The sequence below is a fragment of the Biomphalaria glabrata genome, chromosome 12 (assembly GCF_947242115.1).
Source record: "Biomphalaria glabrata chromosome 12, xgBioGlab47.1, whole genome shotgun sequence".
NCBI lineage: Eukaryota > Metazoa > Mollusca > Gastropoda > Planorbidae > Biomphalaria > Biomphalaria glabrata.
The window spans coordinates 1804715-1821180 of NC_074722.1; the positions used below are offsets into that span (position 1 = coordinate 1804715).

At 38.4% G+C, this 16466-nt stretch overlaps 1 protein-coding gene across 1 annotated transcript; it reads right to left on the bottom strand.

Annotated features, from left to right (window-relative positions):
* Positions 1-446: 446 nt before the first annotated feature.
* LOC106050220 (uncharacterized) lies at positions 447-16075 on the bottom strand. The gene is made up of 12 exons (XM_056005114.1): positions 15709-16075; positions 11893-13992; positions 11567-11669; positions 11327-11442; positions 9487-9693; positions 7655-7915; positions 5663-5869; positions 4935-5031; positions 4201-4505; positions 3561-3711; positions 2920-3152; positions 447-1914 (listed from the first exon to the last, which is right to left on the bottom strand). Exons 1-12 carry the CDS (start codon positions 15770-15772, stop codon positions 1724-1726), a joined length of 4035 nt encoding a protein of 1344 aa, XP_055861089.1. The 5' UTR covers positions 15773-16075; the 3' UTR covers positions 447-1723.
* Positions 16076-16466: the final 391 nt, after the last annotated feature.

A 16466-nucleotide genomic window follows, 5' to 3' on the forward strand; every position in this document is an offset into this window, starting at 1 on the left:
ATGGTCAGTGGAAACCCGATTTAACCAAAGTGCGACGATATAACTATGCCTTGATGTGTATTTTAGACTTATTGAAACTCCACAGACGATTAATGACTGTTTCACGAGTCCTTTATTATTCACTGTTCACCATCACCTGGTTTTAAAATCATCTTATTCAGTATTTCATTACGTTTTCTACTTTTATTCAATTTTATGTTGTTTGTCTGTCATCCTGTCTGTCGGGGGGGGGGAAGGAGGCATCCACCAGATTTTAGATTAATGTCAAGTAAAATTAAACACGACCGCGACAGTCATCACAGTCAATTAGTGAATTGGGACGTAATTAAATTTTGTTGAGACTTGATATTTATTTCTTGTGAATTTTCTGCAAGTGAAAAACTACCAAGTGAACTGAACTGTTTTAATAAGCTTCTGTTCATGAAAAAAACAAAACACAATATAGATTGAATTATTTCAAAATGTTTATTTACCAAGTTATGTAGCGGTATAAAAAATGTCAAATCAGTTTAGGCTAGTGTATAAAAAATCGTAAAAAAAGACACAGCAGTATACAAATGTAATAATTACTATACAAAGTTCAATGTACAAAAAAACAACTCAAGTATGTCATTTTAAACACAAAGTCAGCATCTCTGATCACATAAATAAATGTAGCCAAGAACGATAACAATTGCTACTTACTACTTTATATTTATCTCCCTTTGAAGACTACTCTTTAAAAAAATAATAAATAATGACCACTACTGTAAGACAGGGTGCATTTAGTCAGGCGAGTATACGCCGATTATCAATGTAATTGAAAATCACTAACTTTGGGGTGCATATTTATCATTAGTTATAATTCTGCAATTAAAACAGCATTTAAAAGATGATATTTATTTTTGATGTTTGTATTTTATTTATATACAACAAAATATTGAACGATCTAATTCCACTTAGCCCAATCAATATCAAGTGATGGTTGCTTTGGTGTTTTTTTATTCTCGTAAGGGAGACAATCGTGTTTATATATACAGAGACAAAGGGAAATAATAACATTTTAAAAAATCATGTTGTAAATACATTGCTTGAACACAGATGAAAGTAGAAGGGCATTTAGAAAAAAAAAGTTTAAATAAGGATGAATTGTTTGGCAGACGAGTATTGCCAGAACATTCTTCAAACTATTTCTTTCCATGGAAATGGATGAACGGGAAGAAATGGAGGTATCGGCGTTGAAAGTTAACATATCACAGTACACTCAAGAAATGGTGAACAAGAGAAATGATAAGATGTCACCATGGCATTCACAATTGAAAACAGCAGTTGACTTCTGCATAAAAAGGGTTAATAAACCTTATACATTATTTGGAAGTTGGTAATCACCAATCTTTCAAAGATGACATATGCCATCCAAGATCACACAGCGCAATGACACAGTCATGTTATGATACACACTTGTACAGGAAGTACACATCGATGTTAAATGACTTAATGAATGAACGCCCCTTACGTGAAAACGCAAGGGGCGGGTAAATCTCGGGAGCGTGGGAAAGTGTAGGGTGAATGAAAGTGTTATTCGTGCATGCCAGCCAATCAATCGACACTTACTACTTGAACCACGCGCCAAGGCTTATATCATGAGTGGTTTCCCCTTTTTTCTGGCAGACATCAGGAATGAAGGCAATATCAATGACCGTCAACAGTGCGTAGGCATGGGATATAGTCATTAGGGCGATGTTTACTTGCTGTAGTGATCATATCGGACGCACTGGACATTTTTGGCGAAGTCACAGGTCAGTGTTTGTGAGTTGTACAGCAACGTCTCCGGACAGGTCAGCACCAGTGGCACGTGATGGGCGCAGAACAGGAACTGCTTACAATTTCTCGGGTGAGCAAACAGACCGCTGGACGCTGGGCAAGGCGTGGCATCTGAAATGTACAGGCCAAACAAACATTTTTAAATCATGTTCATCATTTGAAGCTAAAACTGTTAACCCATTACCGACTACGTTCAGTTGTATGATTTAGTTTAAGTAGGCCCCTATTCGCTACAAACTTATGATATAGTTTAGGTACGGAAGAGTTAAACAAGATGACAATAAATTAGAAAAAAAAAGCATTCATTGTAAGTAGTTGAAGAATTTTTAAAAGACTTCCTTTGAAGAATTACTTTCAGTGTTTTTTTTTTAACCCTATCTGACCTATCGTTACATGCGCTCCTTCAAAAGAGAAGATAATTAAGCCCTACACATGTTGCCGTATTAATCTAGTCGTGCGTGTTAATTAAAGGCTTAAACTGTGTTAAGACTTTGGTTTTCCTAGCTGAATCTGTTAACCCTTTCAATGCGCTGACTCTAGGGAAGAAAGGGTACATGTACTTACTTGTCCTTGCATGTAGTATATGAAATGTTCCTTTATCATTATGCTTCTCTGATTATTTATGGGGTTGTCTTTTTGAATTGGTGAATTACGGTTCAGCGTTGTATGTAATCATATCATTAAATAGAAACTATCTGATATAAACTTTTCCAATGCAAATTATGAGTGAGTCTGATGTGAAATATTTTGGTTTTCTATAGTTATAATGTTTTGTTTGGTGTAATGCACACATTGTAAGACAAATTTCCTTATGGATGATTAAGATTATTATTATTATTATTAATGCTACTTTTAGTTTTTTAAAAGGATACGAAAAGCTTTTTACCAAATATTGGAATGTAGAAAAATTGATATTTGATATAAGGTTAAAAAACATGGTTAAAATGTGATTATCTAGATTAAAAAAAAATATTTAAAAAATAGAATTGATTTTAGTACGAAAAATATGTGGAAGGATTTTCTGTATTTCCCAGGAATCTGGATGGAATCTTTAGTGACAAGATGTAACAAGACATGACGTTTGGAGGATGAATCAAGTTGGTGTGGTGTCCTTACCTGAGTCAACATTGACCACATCTACTTCCACCTCACTAGGCGAGGGCTGTGGTTGAGGCCGTGGTTGGGGCTGTGGTTGAGGTTGAGGTTGTGGTTGTGGCTGAGGCTGTGGGACCGACACTGGAAAAGGTTCTGGGGCCACCTCAGGTAAGCTATTGATTGCCTCAAGCCTGATGCCATCTTGAGTGCAGTCGGAGACCGTTTCCCAGAAGTCACACAAATTTCCTTCCATTCTGTACAGAAGTGAGAAAACAATAATTAATATTATTGGGTATTAAGTAATGGACATTTAGTAATGGACTATTAGCAATGGACATTTAGTAATGGACATTTAGTAATGGACATTTAATAATGGGCATTTAATAATGGACATTTAGCAATGGACATTTAGTAATGGGCATTTAGTAACGGACATTTAGTAATGGGCATTTAATAATGGGCATTTAATAATGGACATTTAACAATGGACATTTAGTTATGGGCATTTAGTAACGGACATTTAGTAATGGACATTTAGTAATGGACAAACTCAAGGAGCAAAACTGACTAAAAGGCCGCACAATAGAAGGATTTAAAGACAACCGAGTTTTTAATTAGATATAGGCCAGTGTTCGTTACCAGATATATTAAACAAAGATTACCTGAAAAATGTCCCAGTGGGGCAGGTAAAGGTGAATCGAGTCCCTAGGACGCAGCGGTGGAAAATGTCGCAGAACAAGTTGTCCCTGTAGAAGCCATCTAGGACAGAAGGACACTGGAAGTCCTGAATGCCAGCAGTACTTGAGATGTCATCTGAAATAACACATAGAGACATTCAACGTAAATACACATTCATAAGTTCAACAACTCATGGGCAGATAACCACATCTAAAATCATTTGCTTGCACCGATTGAAGTCCCCTTAACAGTGTCCACTGAAGAATTTGGGCCAAGTTTGCAGAATTGTCGCCCTCTGACAAGAAACTAGAATCTTTTTTTCTTACCTTATCTTATCTTATAAATTACAGACGCGCTGTCAAAATATTCAAGATAATTTTCTCCTACCCGTATTAGTGTGCTATTCTATCTGTTCATGTTAATTTGTCTTAAACTCTGCAAAATGCCACCGTAACACCATCTAGCACTAACCTATAATATCCGGACTTAGAAAAGGCCCCATATTTCGAATAGCTTAGGGCCTTTGCAAGTCCAACTACTGCAGTGCATGGAAGAATTGAACGCACTGGGCATACTATAGGGGCATTAAAGCAGGAATACTAGCCAAAATATAAAATGACTCACCAGAATTGGCTTGAAATGGTTCCGATGATACAAATGCTTCAGGTTCACTCTGAGCCAAAGCGTTTCTGGCAACTTTGGTCTCAGTTTTCTGTAAAATCAGCACAGCGGAAGTAGGAGACGCTGTGAATGGCCTGGAGCTTGTAGATGGTGCGTTCGTTTTAGAGGGCGCTGCTGTGGTGGATTGTGCAGCTGAGTAAGTTGTCTTGGGAACAATCCGGACTTTCATATCGCACTCGGGAACCAGATGTCGCCATGTGCATAAACCTTTCTCTGTACTGAATGCAGTGCCAGGCATGCAGTCATGTCTGATAGAACAAGTTTTAACAACCGTTATATTTCCAAAACTTACAAGATTTAACTAAAATTAAGGCTATATACTTATGTCTAGGCGGGGCGGTGGCTAAGGGGTTATGCATTTGGCTTCAGAAGAACCGAGGGGTCCCTGGTTCAAATTCTGGTGAAGACTGTGATTTTTTAATTTTGGGATCTTTAGGGCGCCTCTGAGTCTACCCAGCTGTAATGGGTACCTAACAATAGTTGGGCAAAAATAAAGGCGGTTGATCGTTGTGCTGGCCACATGACACCCTCGTTAACCATGGGCCGCAGAAACAGCTGACATTTAAATCATCTGCCCCGTAAGGTATGAAAGGGGGAAATTTTACTTCTAAGTATGGGCATTTTCCAATGCCATCTGCTAATGATATATCTGTATTGACAACTTTAAGCGTTCTTACCTGTAAGCGGTGTTGTTGAAACAGTGGATGAAGCGAGAACAGTTGTGTGGGTCTGAGTACAGGCCGTGATGTCTGGGGCACACGAACGGCTGTTGCACTGAAAACAAAAACAAACAACTCAAAACTAAATAATAAAACTATTAAAAAAAAACTATTCTATTTAAAACTGAAGTCACCATGAAGACTTCACGATGTCTCAACATTGTATCCCATCAACGCAACCTCGCAACGCTTCTGGTTTCATACAGCATTTGTGAAAATTGGGTGTGAAGGATTCTGGGATTGAGTCAATTTAAATCTTTTCTTTCGTGGATTTATAGGCTATTATTAGACCCTCACGGTGTCATAGGTCAACTGTTCCATTAATTACATTTGATGGAATTCTAAGGGATGTCAGAACACAAAAAGATAAACAGGGATTTGGTTGGCGGATCACTTCTGACACCACAAACTTCCTATGGACTTTGACACAATAGTCAACAGACTGTACACTAAAAATATATATGTTAAGAACATTGATTAGTTCCAACTTCAAGCAGAAAGGTTTGTAGCTTCCTAAATATGTTAAAGAATCTTTCACACATTACGTAACAGGGGGCATACACCTAAAATTAAATGATATTATAATTCAAAAGATGTGAAAGAAGTTGAACTGATGACTTAAGTAAATAATTGTTCGTGTAGCTTTGTAGATAAACTGTCACTCTGGTACGCCACTGGTCACTCACCTAAGTTTAAACTTTTTCTATCCTCAACCTGCTTGGATTTCTGACAGCGTGGGACCTGATTCGAGTCAATGCACAGACTGCTTATGTCGTCATATCCGGTGCCGTCGGGACACTGCAAAAGTTTGGCCACGTCATCGATACATGTGTAGTAAGCCCCACAATCCTCTGGGTGCGGGAAAACCCCATTCTCTTCTGGACACTCGAAATCTGAAGGAAAAAACACGTGGCTTAAGTATTGATTTAAAATTGCATATTTAGACATTCTTGTGGCTGGTGCACTTATGTGCTATACATTTAAAATATGTGCACCTAGTAAAAAATGTGTGCACCAAGAAAAATTTGTGAATACGTTTGGATATTGCCGACCTATCAAACTATTCACAGAGTCCTAGCCAATATACTCAAATTGCAAGGCAGGAGAAAGACCATAAAATGTAAGATTTTGTGAAAGAAACCAAAAGAAATAATATAGAAAAAGAAGAAAGTAAAGAAAAGAAAGAAAAAGAAGAAAGTAAAGAAAAGAAAGAAAAAGAAGAAAGTAAAGAAAAGAAAGAAAAAGAAGAAAGTAAAGAAAAGAAAGAAAAAGAAGAAAGTAAAGAAAAGAAAGAAAAAGAAGAAAGTAAAAAAGAAGAAAGTAAAAAAGAAGAAAGTAAAAAAGAAGAAAGTAAAAAAGAAGAAAGTAAAAAAAAGAAGAAAGTAAAAAAAAGAAGTAAGAAAAGAAGAAAGTAAAAAAAGAAGAAAGAAAAGAAGAAAGTAAAAAAGAAGAAAGTAAAAAAAAGAAGTAAAAAAAGAAGAAAGAAAAGAAGAAAGAAAAGAAGAAAGTAAAAAAGAAGAAAGTAAAAAAGAAGAAAGTAAAAAAGAAGAAAAAAAAAGAAGAAAGTAAAAAAAGAAGAAAGTAAAAAAGAAGTAAGAAAAGAAGAAAGTAAAAAAGAAGTAAGAAAAAGAAGAAAGTAAAAAAAGAAGAAAGAAAAGAAGAAAGTAAAAAAGAAGAAAGTAAAAAAGAAGAAAGTAAAAAAGAAGAAAGTAAAAAAGAAGTAAGAAAAAGAAGAAAGTAAAAAAAGAAGAAAGTAAAAAAGAAGAAAGAAAAAAGAAGAAAGTAAAAAAAGAAGAAAGTAAAAAAGAAGAAAGTAAAAAAAGAAGTAAGAAAAAGAAGAAAGTAAAAAAAGAAGAAAGTAAAAAAGAAGTAAGAAAAAGAAGAAAGTAAAAAAAGAAGAAAGAAAAGAAGAAAGTAAAAAAGAAGAAAGTAAAAAAGAAGAAAGTAAAAAAGAAGAAAGTAAAAAAGAAGAAAGAAAAGAAGAAAGTAAAAAAGAAGAAAGTAAAAAAGAAGAAAGTAAAAAAGAAGAAAGAAAAGAAGAAAGGAAAAAAGAAGATAGGAAAAAAAGCCTCGTTTTATCGTGCCTCACACCTTGCAGCAGACCGTCTACTACAACTCCCCTCGACACCTTCCAAGGTATAAGTGAAACAAGCCTACGCCATACAATATTTCTTATAGGAAGAAGCAGAATGAATGGATAGAAATTAAATGGTCCTAACCGCGTAGATTTCTGGGCAATAGTGTGTAGCTATGTATATAGATCAGCGGTTCTCAACCTTTTAAGCTTGGCGACCCCTTTTTACAATCCCCCACTCTGCCGCGACCCCTCCCCCCCCCTCCAAAGCAATAGAAGAATAGACCAAAAAAATCATTTTTTTCGATGTTCTTAGGCGACCCCTGGCAAATTGTCAATCGACCCCCAAAGGGGTCGCGACCCACAGGTTGAGAGCCCCTGATACAATTGGACATACTTAAATTATTTAATTTCAATAAGAAATTTTAAAAAAATGAAAGTTAATAAATTGAGGCAAAGTATCTTGCATAATTTCACCATCAACTGCGAGATTAAGGCATGCAGTTGTAAAATAGTTAGCACTATAACCCCGATGATATGTGAGTTAAACAAGATCTAACAATATATTTTACAGGGAAAGCAACAGAAAGAAATGCCGGCCCACCTTTAGTCTTCTGCTCTTCGCTGGTCAGACTCGAGAGCGAGTTATCTCCCCTTTCTTCGGAAACAACAAGGTTATTGTTCCTGTCGTCGCAGCCCTCCACAAGGTATGTCCAGACACACATGTTCAGATTGACATCAAAGCTCGTGCCGTGGTCACAGGTCAACTTTTGGGCCTCCCCTCCTGTACACAAGTAGTAAACACTGCATTCCTTGGGGTCCCGGAAGAAGCCGTCCCTCGGGCAGTCGAACATGTCTGAAATACCTGGGGAAGAAGACACTGTTATGAGAGGCTGCAGGCTAAAACTGTTTTCACGCTGAAGATTGGGCGGGAAAAAGGGACTGGATTCGTTGTTATCTTTATTGTACCAAAAGGATGGATTTAAGTTCGTGGCGGCACTAGGCTTGATTTTGTGAAGGCCCCCTGCCCTCCTTTGATGGCTTTAATGAAAATGCAATCAGGGCCGAACTTATACAGCTGTAGACACTAGACGAAGTGAATTTAGAGGCCCCAAATGAAATAACTAATTAAAGAAACAAATAGCGAAAAAATAAATTCACGCAATTTATTTCAAAACTAGTGACTCCAACAATAACATTGGACACATGTTTCCCTATATTTTTTCTCTAAAAAACTGTATAGAGTCTTATGCTAGGCCCTAGGCCCTAGGCTTTGACTAGTTTGCCTATGACCGGCCCTGACATTGCAATCTACTAATTCTCATTTCTTTTTTTTTTTTATATTTAGCAGTCATGTTTTTTTTTTAGTTTGTAAAGTCCCCGCCCAACTTTTTTTTGAAAGTGAGACTCTTGTTATATCAGGAGAACGCTTAACTGGTATTATTTCTTATCTTATCTTATAAAATACAGACGTAACTACGAAAAAGAGGATGATTACGTCCTACGCGTGTTTCTAGGTCAATCTAGTCATGCATGTCAACCATTGACTTAAATTCTGCCTAGTCATTGGTTTTCTTGGCTGGCTCAGGTAATTGAAGGAATTACATTTAAAAAGAGTCTTGTTTAATTCTATTAATTTATTTAGTCCACGACTGATCCTGTGTTTCATTAGACTACTTTTTGAGAACTCCGAAAATCCTTCCCCCCCCCCCCCCAAAAAAAAAAATCGAAGGGAAAAGTTGTTATCCAAGAAATTAAAAACAAAAAAAACACAACTAGAAAAATGTGATGACCGTTGGTGTCAGGTTAGATCAATAGTTGTAATGATATCAGATCTATTGGGATCAATTAGAGCTAGATTTAAGACAGTGCTAGGCTGTACGCGGAGTTTTAATAAAATTTTAACAATATATTATCTTATCTTATCTTATATGATATAGACGTTACTTCAAAAAAGAAGATGATTACGTCCTACGCGTCATGCATTTAGTCATGCATATTAACCAATGACCTAAACTCCGCCAAGTCACTGGTTTTCCTGGCTAGTTCAGGCAACCCATTCCATGCTCTAATAGCACTAGGAAAGAAGGAGTATTTGTACAAATTTGTCCTAGCATATGGAACGAGGAATGTGCCTTTATCTTTGTGTCTTTCTGAGTATTTTATTAGATTTTGTTTTTGTATTGGAAGATTATGATTCATAGAGATATATGAAAATAATGGATTAAATTTACAAGTATACCATTAGAAGTAATACATTTAAATTTAATAATATTATTAGTGCATTTATATTGAAGCTTGAAGATGGTAAGGGCTTCCGCAGAAATCTCCGGCATTGTCGCCCATTTTTTGGTTAATTGGATAAAGTAATGAGATAAAAGAAATTGAGATGATTACACTAAAATCGAACTGTAGGATTAAGGTTACGCTACTCACTTTCTACTGCTTTCACTGTCTCTGCCATTATCTCCCTTTCACATCCGGGCACGTATCTGCTCCACGTGCACCTGCCCCGAGTCTCATCAAACACAGTGCCGGACATACACTTGCGCCTGATGGGCCAGCCGTTGGTGCACTCAAAGTAATGGGCGCAGCTGAAGTTATCTCTGTACAGTCCGTTGGGGTCCTCACACACAGAGTCAGCTGGACAAAACAAGAGGTCAGTTTCTGGTCAGTTATTGAGATATGACCAAGTCTTCTTAGCGTTAGAAATATATGTTCAAGTCTGAATCGATTTTAATCCATGGTTGCTGTAAAGGCCACAGTAAGAATTTATTATGGTTCCTTGGTACTGAAATCTATACAGTGGCGTCGCTGGAGGGTGCGAGGAGTGCAGAAAATGAGTAACACCAAGAAACGGGTGATTAAAAAAAAAGAGCAAAAGATTCCCTTTCAGATCTTGCAATCTTTAGGGCATGTGATGTGAAGGCCATCTATGGCCAACGGTTAACGAGGTTGTAATGTGGCCAGCACAACGACCAGCCGACTTTACTTTTCCCAACTAAAGTCAGGTACCCATTTGAGTTGGGTGGACTCAGGGGCGTCCTAAGAATCCCAAAATTCACAATCCCAGTCTTAGCCGAGATTCGAAAACGGGACTTTAATAGACACATTAAAACAACATGAGCTTCAAAAAACACAATGATTTTATTAGTCTCTGTTTATGTTCTTTACTCCAGCCACTTGTTCTCTAAACTGACCTCCTTTTACACACTGTCCTGACACACTGCTGTTCACTCGACCATGTACACTCAAGGTCCACTGGTCATTTCATACACAGGCACACACACACTGCACTGCCAGCCACTCAAAACACATACACTTACTATCACAGGGACCGCTTGGTTAAGATGTTGGGCGCTTTACCCCAGTGGATGATACCAAAGTAAATAAAACTCTCTCTCACACACACAAACACTTAATTTATTTGTATAAGCCGAAAAAGCTTTTGTAGATTTCAGACTTTTGTTAACAGATGCCTACGCCGGATATTAGGAATTATGTGGCCAGAAAAGATTACTATCGATTTGTGGGAGAGAACTAGACAAAAGCCAATAGCCCAAGACATCCCAAAACGAAAATGGAGCTGGATAGGACACACCCTGCGAAAACCAGCTACCAATGTTGCAAGGCAGGCACTTGACTGGAACCCACAAGGAAAGAGGAAAGTGGACAGACCCAAGCAAACCTGGAAGAGGTCTGTCATCATTGAAGCTGAGGGTACTGGAATGACATGGGAGCAGATGAAGAAAGCTGCTCAGGACCGAGTTCGGTGGAGAGGTGTGGCTGCGGCCCTAAGCTCCCATGGGAGTGCACAGGATTAAGTCAAGATTTCATTTTTATTCAATCAAGGTGTTATTAAAAGCTGCGGTGGTTCCATTCGCTACCCGCCACAGATGACACCTTCCTTAGGGAAGCCTCTGAATCCACACACACATTTTAAAATGGTTTTTCATTCAAGAAGAACGCAGGACAAGACATTGTTGTGTTTGATATTTAGAAGCTAGGCCAAACAGACAGCACAGAACAATGAAAAACAGCGGGTTTATCTATTTTTAATACATTTAATTGTCAGCGTTCTCTAGGGTACTACAAGAAAAGAACAAGACATATAATGAAAAGTAAGGATCCAGGAGTCGCCAGGCGTTACACCTGGTTTGATTCTATCGATAGCAGAAGATGACAAACTGGTCAAGATGTAACTCTTTATTGTGGCATGGAGGCTTTTCTATAGATTACTTTCGCTAGTAAATCTTATCAAGGGCAGACAACTTACCAAATTCTTTATCAATCTGTACTTTGTTTGAGAACGCCTGGATGCATGGCGGGGCCAGGTTGGCACTCACACAGGAGGCAGCCTCGGGTAAAAACACCTGACCAGTCATACAGTCTCTGTTAGCAAACAAAAAATATAATTATTTATCTTGCATAAATTGTCTGCTACAGATAATTATTTCTCTTTAAGTTCCTATTAATAGCTTATTCATTCAACTTAATGTGATTTTTTAGAACATACCTTCTGTAGGCGACTCCAGCAACACAATGGTAGTACACTGTACAGTCTTTGGGGTCAACGAAGTGACCGTCAGTTTGTGGGCACTGGAAGTCACGTGTCAGTCCTGGTCAAACGATGAAACAATAAAGCGTTATTTTAAATCGGAAATTATAAATAAATCCTTTATCTTTAAGATCAGATATCATTCAAGAAATAATCACCGCTCTTATCTGTCTCTGGTTTGAATTGTATATGGAAATTTAAATTAATTGTTTCAATTGTTTCCCGGTTCTATTTTTTTAACTTTTGAAAAAAAAAAAAGGCAGACGAGAATGGCGGAAGCTTACCTTTGACCATATATGGCGAAGACATAAACATTTCGTCGCTAGTCTTGGGCTCTGGCTTTACGTCATTCGATGAAACAGCTGTCTTGTTGGTCGATGGGGTAGCGGCACTGCTGGCTGATAGATCATTAGATTTGTTATTTGATTGGTCGATGGTCAAGTTGACCGACAGACCAGCGGAAACGTTTACAGTTGATGCTGACGATTCATTGGTTGAGTTGACATTTGTTGCAGACATTGGCATCAGAATCTGGGACATATTGGCAGACTCCTGGACTCGACTCTCGCGACTAGCGTGAGCGTACGCCATGTTTTGGTCTTCCTTCTGGATCAGGAGCTCTTCACTTCGGAAGTCTTGTTCTACAGCATTGTCGTCTGCAGAGGAGCTGCTTGCGTTGTTTACATTATCTTCCACTCTCTCGCTAGAGTTTTCAACAATCTTCTCAACTCCTTTGTTGCTGTCATACCAGCGTTTTGGTTTCGGGAGTTCGTCTTTGGCCTGAAGCGTTTCGCGGTCGACGATCTTACCAGTCATGTATTTGAGGATGTCCTTCAAGGCGGCCAGTTTGGACTGGTCCATTCCCGTGGATGTCGCCACTATCGTCCCGTCTCCTGAAGTGTCGTTTCTGTTCACCGATTCCGTGCTATGATTTACAGTGGCATCTGTCGTGCTGGACAGGTCATCTTGAAGTTTTGAGTACTTGGATGACTCCACCGTGGCGCGGTATGTTTGTGCCACGGGGTGAAATTCAACTCGAGGAAAGCTGTTGAACTTCTTGGACTGGGCGGCTTGTGGCATGTACATGGTGGCTTGGGAAGGCTTCATCATGGCGTTACGAAATAACTTCTGCTTGGGATTCCCTTGATCTATATGTTCTTGTGGTGTTTCCGTTACGTATTGGCTTTTATCTGGTACAACCGCATCGGCCTCTGTCAAATTTACTTTAGTTATACTGTTTCTTGCAACTAATGTCACTTCATCAGTTTTGTTCATACCCAGCATAGATGTACTCTTGCTAGACAGCGTACTATTGACCACAGAATCATTGACTGGATTAGGGCTGGAGGAGACGTTGGCATTCACTGATACGGAAATAGTTTGGTTCTCTGTATTCTTTAGATTGGCATTAAGATTGGCATTCTCATTATCCCCCTTGTTTTTGGTTAAGGCGCCTGCCTGTGAGCTTTTCGATGGCGTCTCCGTCGCTAAAGAAGAATTTGATGTCACGTTAAGGTTTAAGTTTGATGTCACGTTAAGGTTTAGGTTTGATGTGCCGTTGTCACGTTTGAAAGTTTCCCCGACAGTGATCTTGTATGCTTCAGCCTTGACCTCTTTAGAAAGGGGCATCGTTCCTACTGCAGACGATGACATTGACCTCAAAGATAGTCCAGAAAATTTGTTTGGATTGCCGTTTGCTTTAATACTACTTTCCGTTGTAAATTCTTCTTTTACAGAAGCGGCTTTTGTACTGTTTAGTTGGCTGTTGGTTTGACTTGAACCTAAACCATTGTTAAAAACATTCTTTGCCTTCTCCCAACTGTAACTTCTGTATTTATTCTTCACTTTGTCCCCGAGTCCCGTGGATGCCATCTTGGACTTTTGAGGTGGGACATAATCTCTTTTAAGCTGAGAGGACTTCACTTTTAAAGGCTGTTTGGTCGGCTTGGTCACTGTGTGAGTGGACATCGTCTGATGTGATTCATCAACCAGATCTCTGCTGCTTTTTTCAAGGCTCGTGTATTTTTGAAAATGTTTTGGAGCGCTGTCCTGGTCAAACCTTTTGGACGGCTTCTCCCAAGCATGTCCGTTAGAGATCTTCTCGGACACATCGTTCTTCTGGGTGATGTCGTTGATGAGGTTGTCTATCATGCCCACCCAGGTGGTTGGCGCTAGTTTCCCACCGCAGCCATTCTTACCGACTCTCCACGCGCAGACTTGCGTGTCAGGGTCAAAGGCCGTGTTGGGCGGGCACGTGAAAGAAACTGGTTTCCGGCTGACGCATCGAATGAACTTTCGGCAGTCGTCTGGGTCTGGGTACATGCGACCTTGACCGCTCCCCTTGGCACAAGATATCACTGCCTCAGGGCCAATCTTTGCTAGGGCTGTAAAAAAAAAAATATTTCAAACTCAAAACACTTATTTAACTAAAAGTAATATAAAAAAAATATAAAAGTATATTGATTATTTATGAGTTGATTAAATAGTATTTGAAAAAAAAGTTTAATTATGAGCTGAGATCTACTTGACAATACGTTGAAATCGCATGCAAAACTTATATTCAAAGTTCAGTAATGAGACGTCCTTTGAGTGGGTAGAGCTTTTTTTTAAATAGGGATACATTCCTGATAAAGATATCTATTTTCTCTAGACCAGGGGTTCTCAACCTGTGGGTCGCGACCCCTTTGAGGGTCGATTGACGATTTGCCAGGAGTCGTCTAAGTCCATCGAAAAAATGGATTGTTATTGTCTACTCTTCTATTGCTGTGTGTGTGTGTGTGTGGGGGGGGAGATGGGCGCGGCAGAGTGGGGGGATTGTAAAAAGGGGTCGCCGAGCAATAAAGGTTGAGAACCGCTGCTCTAGAAATTGATGTTTCAGTGTGTAACCAACTCTATTGTTTGTACGACTTGTAAGACATCTTGAGTTTTTACTGGAGGAAATAAACCCAGAATGTACTACTGTTCACTAAGAATAAAACCCCAGAAAGTGCTGGTTAACATTCCCATGAGAAAATAACGGATTATTGTTAGTATAGAACTCTCCTGTTTAGAAATACATTTTTTAAGCCATTAGACCAGGGTTTCTCAACCTGTGAGTCGCGACCCCCTTGGGGGTCGATTGACGATTTGCCAGGGGTCGCCTAAGAAAATATGGATTGTTTTTGTCTATTATTCTTTTGCTGTGTGTGTGTGGAAAAGGGGGGGGGGGGTCGCGGCCGAGTGGTGTATTCTAAAAAGGGGTCGCCGAGTTTAAAAGGTTGAGAACCGCTGCATTAGAGTGTTAATTTATAAAATGAATTTATTTGCAGGATTTCGAATCGAAATTCAATTGAGAAATTCCAGTTATTTTCCTATAAATCTAAGATGTCATTAAAATGTTATTGATTCACAGGGCGAATTTAAAAAAGTCGTTTTTTAAAATGTTTTAAATGTTTCGGATGTTCCTTCAGAGTTGAAAATAATTTACTTCCTAGTCCAAACCTCCCCACAGGATGGAAAATAGTAAAGAATTTTTTTTATAGATTAATCAAGAACATAAAACTCAAATGCTGTTCATTAGATCAATATTAGAATATCCGTTTTCTGTTTAGGACTCCTCATGAAAACACAAACTAGAACAAACGTGAAAATAATGCAGTGAGACCTATAACAAACGAACATTCAAATCTGATTAGACACCTTTACTAAAATCCCCAAATTTAGATACGCTTCAGGAGAGAAGACTAACAAAGCAAAGTAGAAATTATACATAAAACTCTGAAAAACACAAGATAAAGGCACATTTCTTATTCTTATGCTCCTAATGTCATAAAGGCGTGGAAATTATTGCTTGAATCAGCCAGGAAAACCAACGACTTATCAGAGTTTTTAAAGCCCTTAATTAAGAATTGCGACAAAGTCAACACTTGGTTACTCGTGGGACGAAATTATCTTCTGTTTTGAATAGACGCCTATAATTTATAAAATATGATAAGAATATTATGGATGTATTTAGCACAAACTGGCAAGTGACAGCTTATTAAACCTGGTTAACTTTATTGAAATGTGTTCAAGTAAAAGTCTTAAGAGAATCATCACAATGTGATAAAGTTTTGTCTTACCTGAAGCAGCCACTAGAAGGATGATAGCGACATATTCTACAGACATGATGGCAGGACCCGGCATCAAAGCAAACGCGGCTGTGTATCTGTGGCAAACCTTGAGATCTTTCTTTTGATTGAATTAATGCTAAAAAAAGCTTTGAAATGCAGTATAAGTTCCAAGTAGATGCTGTTAAAATTCACAGTCTTGGCAAAGTATTAAACTTGTATTACTTTTAACTTGATGATGTGAAATTAAAGTCTGGCTCTCTTAGGAAATAAAGAGTCTCACAAAGTAAGTCTTCAGAATATTTCGCTTGAGCTGTCTACAAAACAAGACTGCGTCAAAGCAGATTGATCTAACGTTCGGATATCTCTTTCTCGACACGACTCCTTTCACTGCTCGGAGATCTGACCACTGCTAGGCTTCATCACTCCTTTTATACCGGTAACCATCCTCGATCTGAGCGCGCATTAATCCCAGGAATGATCTCTCTTTGGGACGTCTTCGCTGGATTTAGCATAACTCAAATTTCTCACCCTAGAAAGAAGAGCTAAAAAAAAGAGAAGCGCTTGGAGGTCGATCTGCAAATATTTGAGCCAGTGACCAGCCGCTATGTTCCTCGTCATCTTCATTTCTAACTTTAAATGAGAGAGTAAAAAAAAAACATGATAAAAGTAACGAGAAAAATGTTTGATTCGAACCAAAAATAAAACTGAAATAAAATCCTTTAATCCTTTGATAATCGGCCTTCAAGTAGCCGACATTTCTACCACTG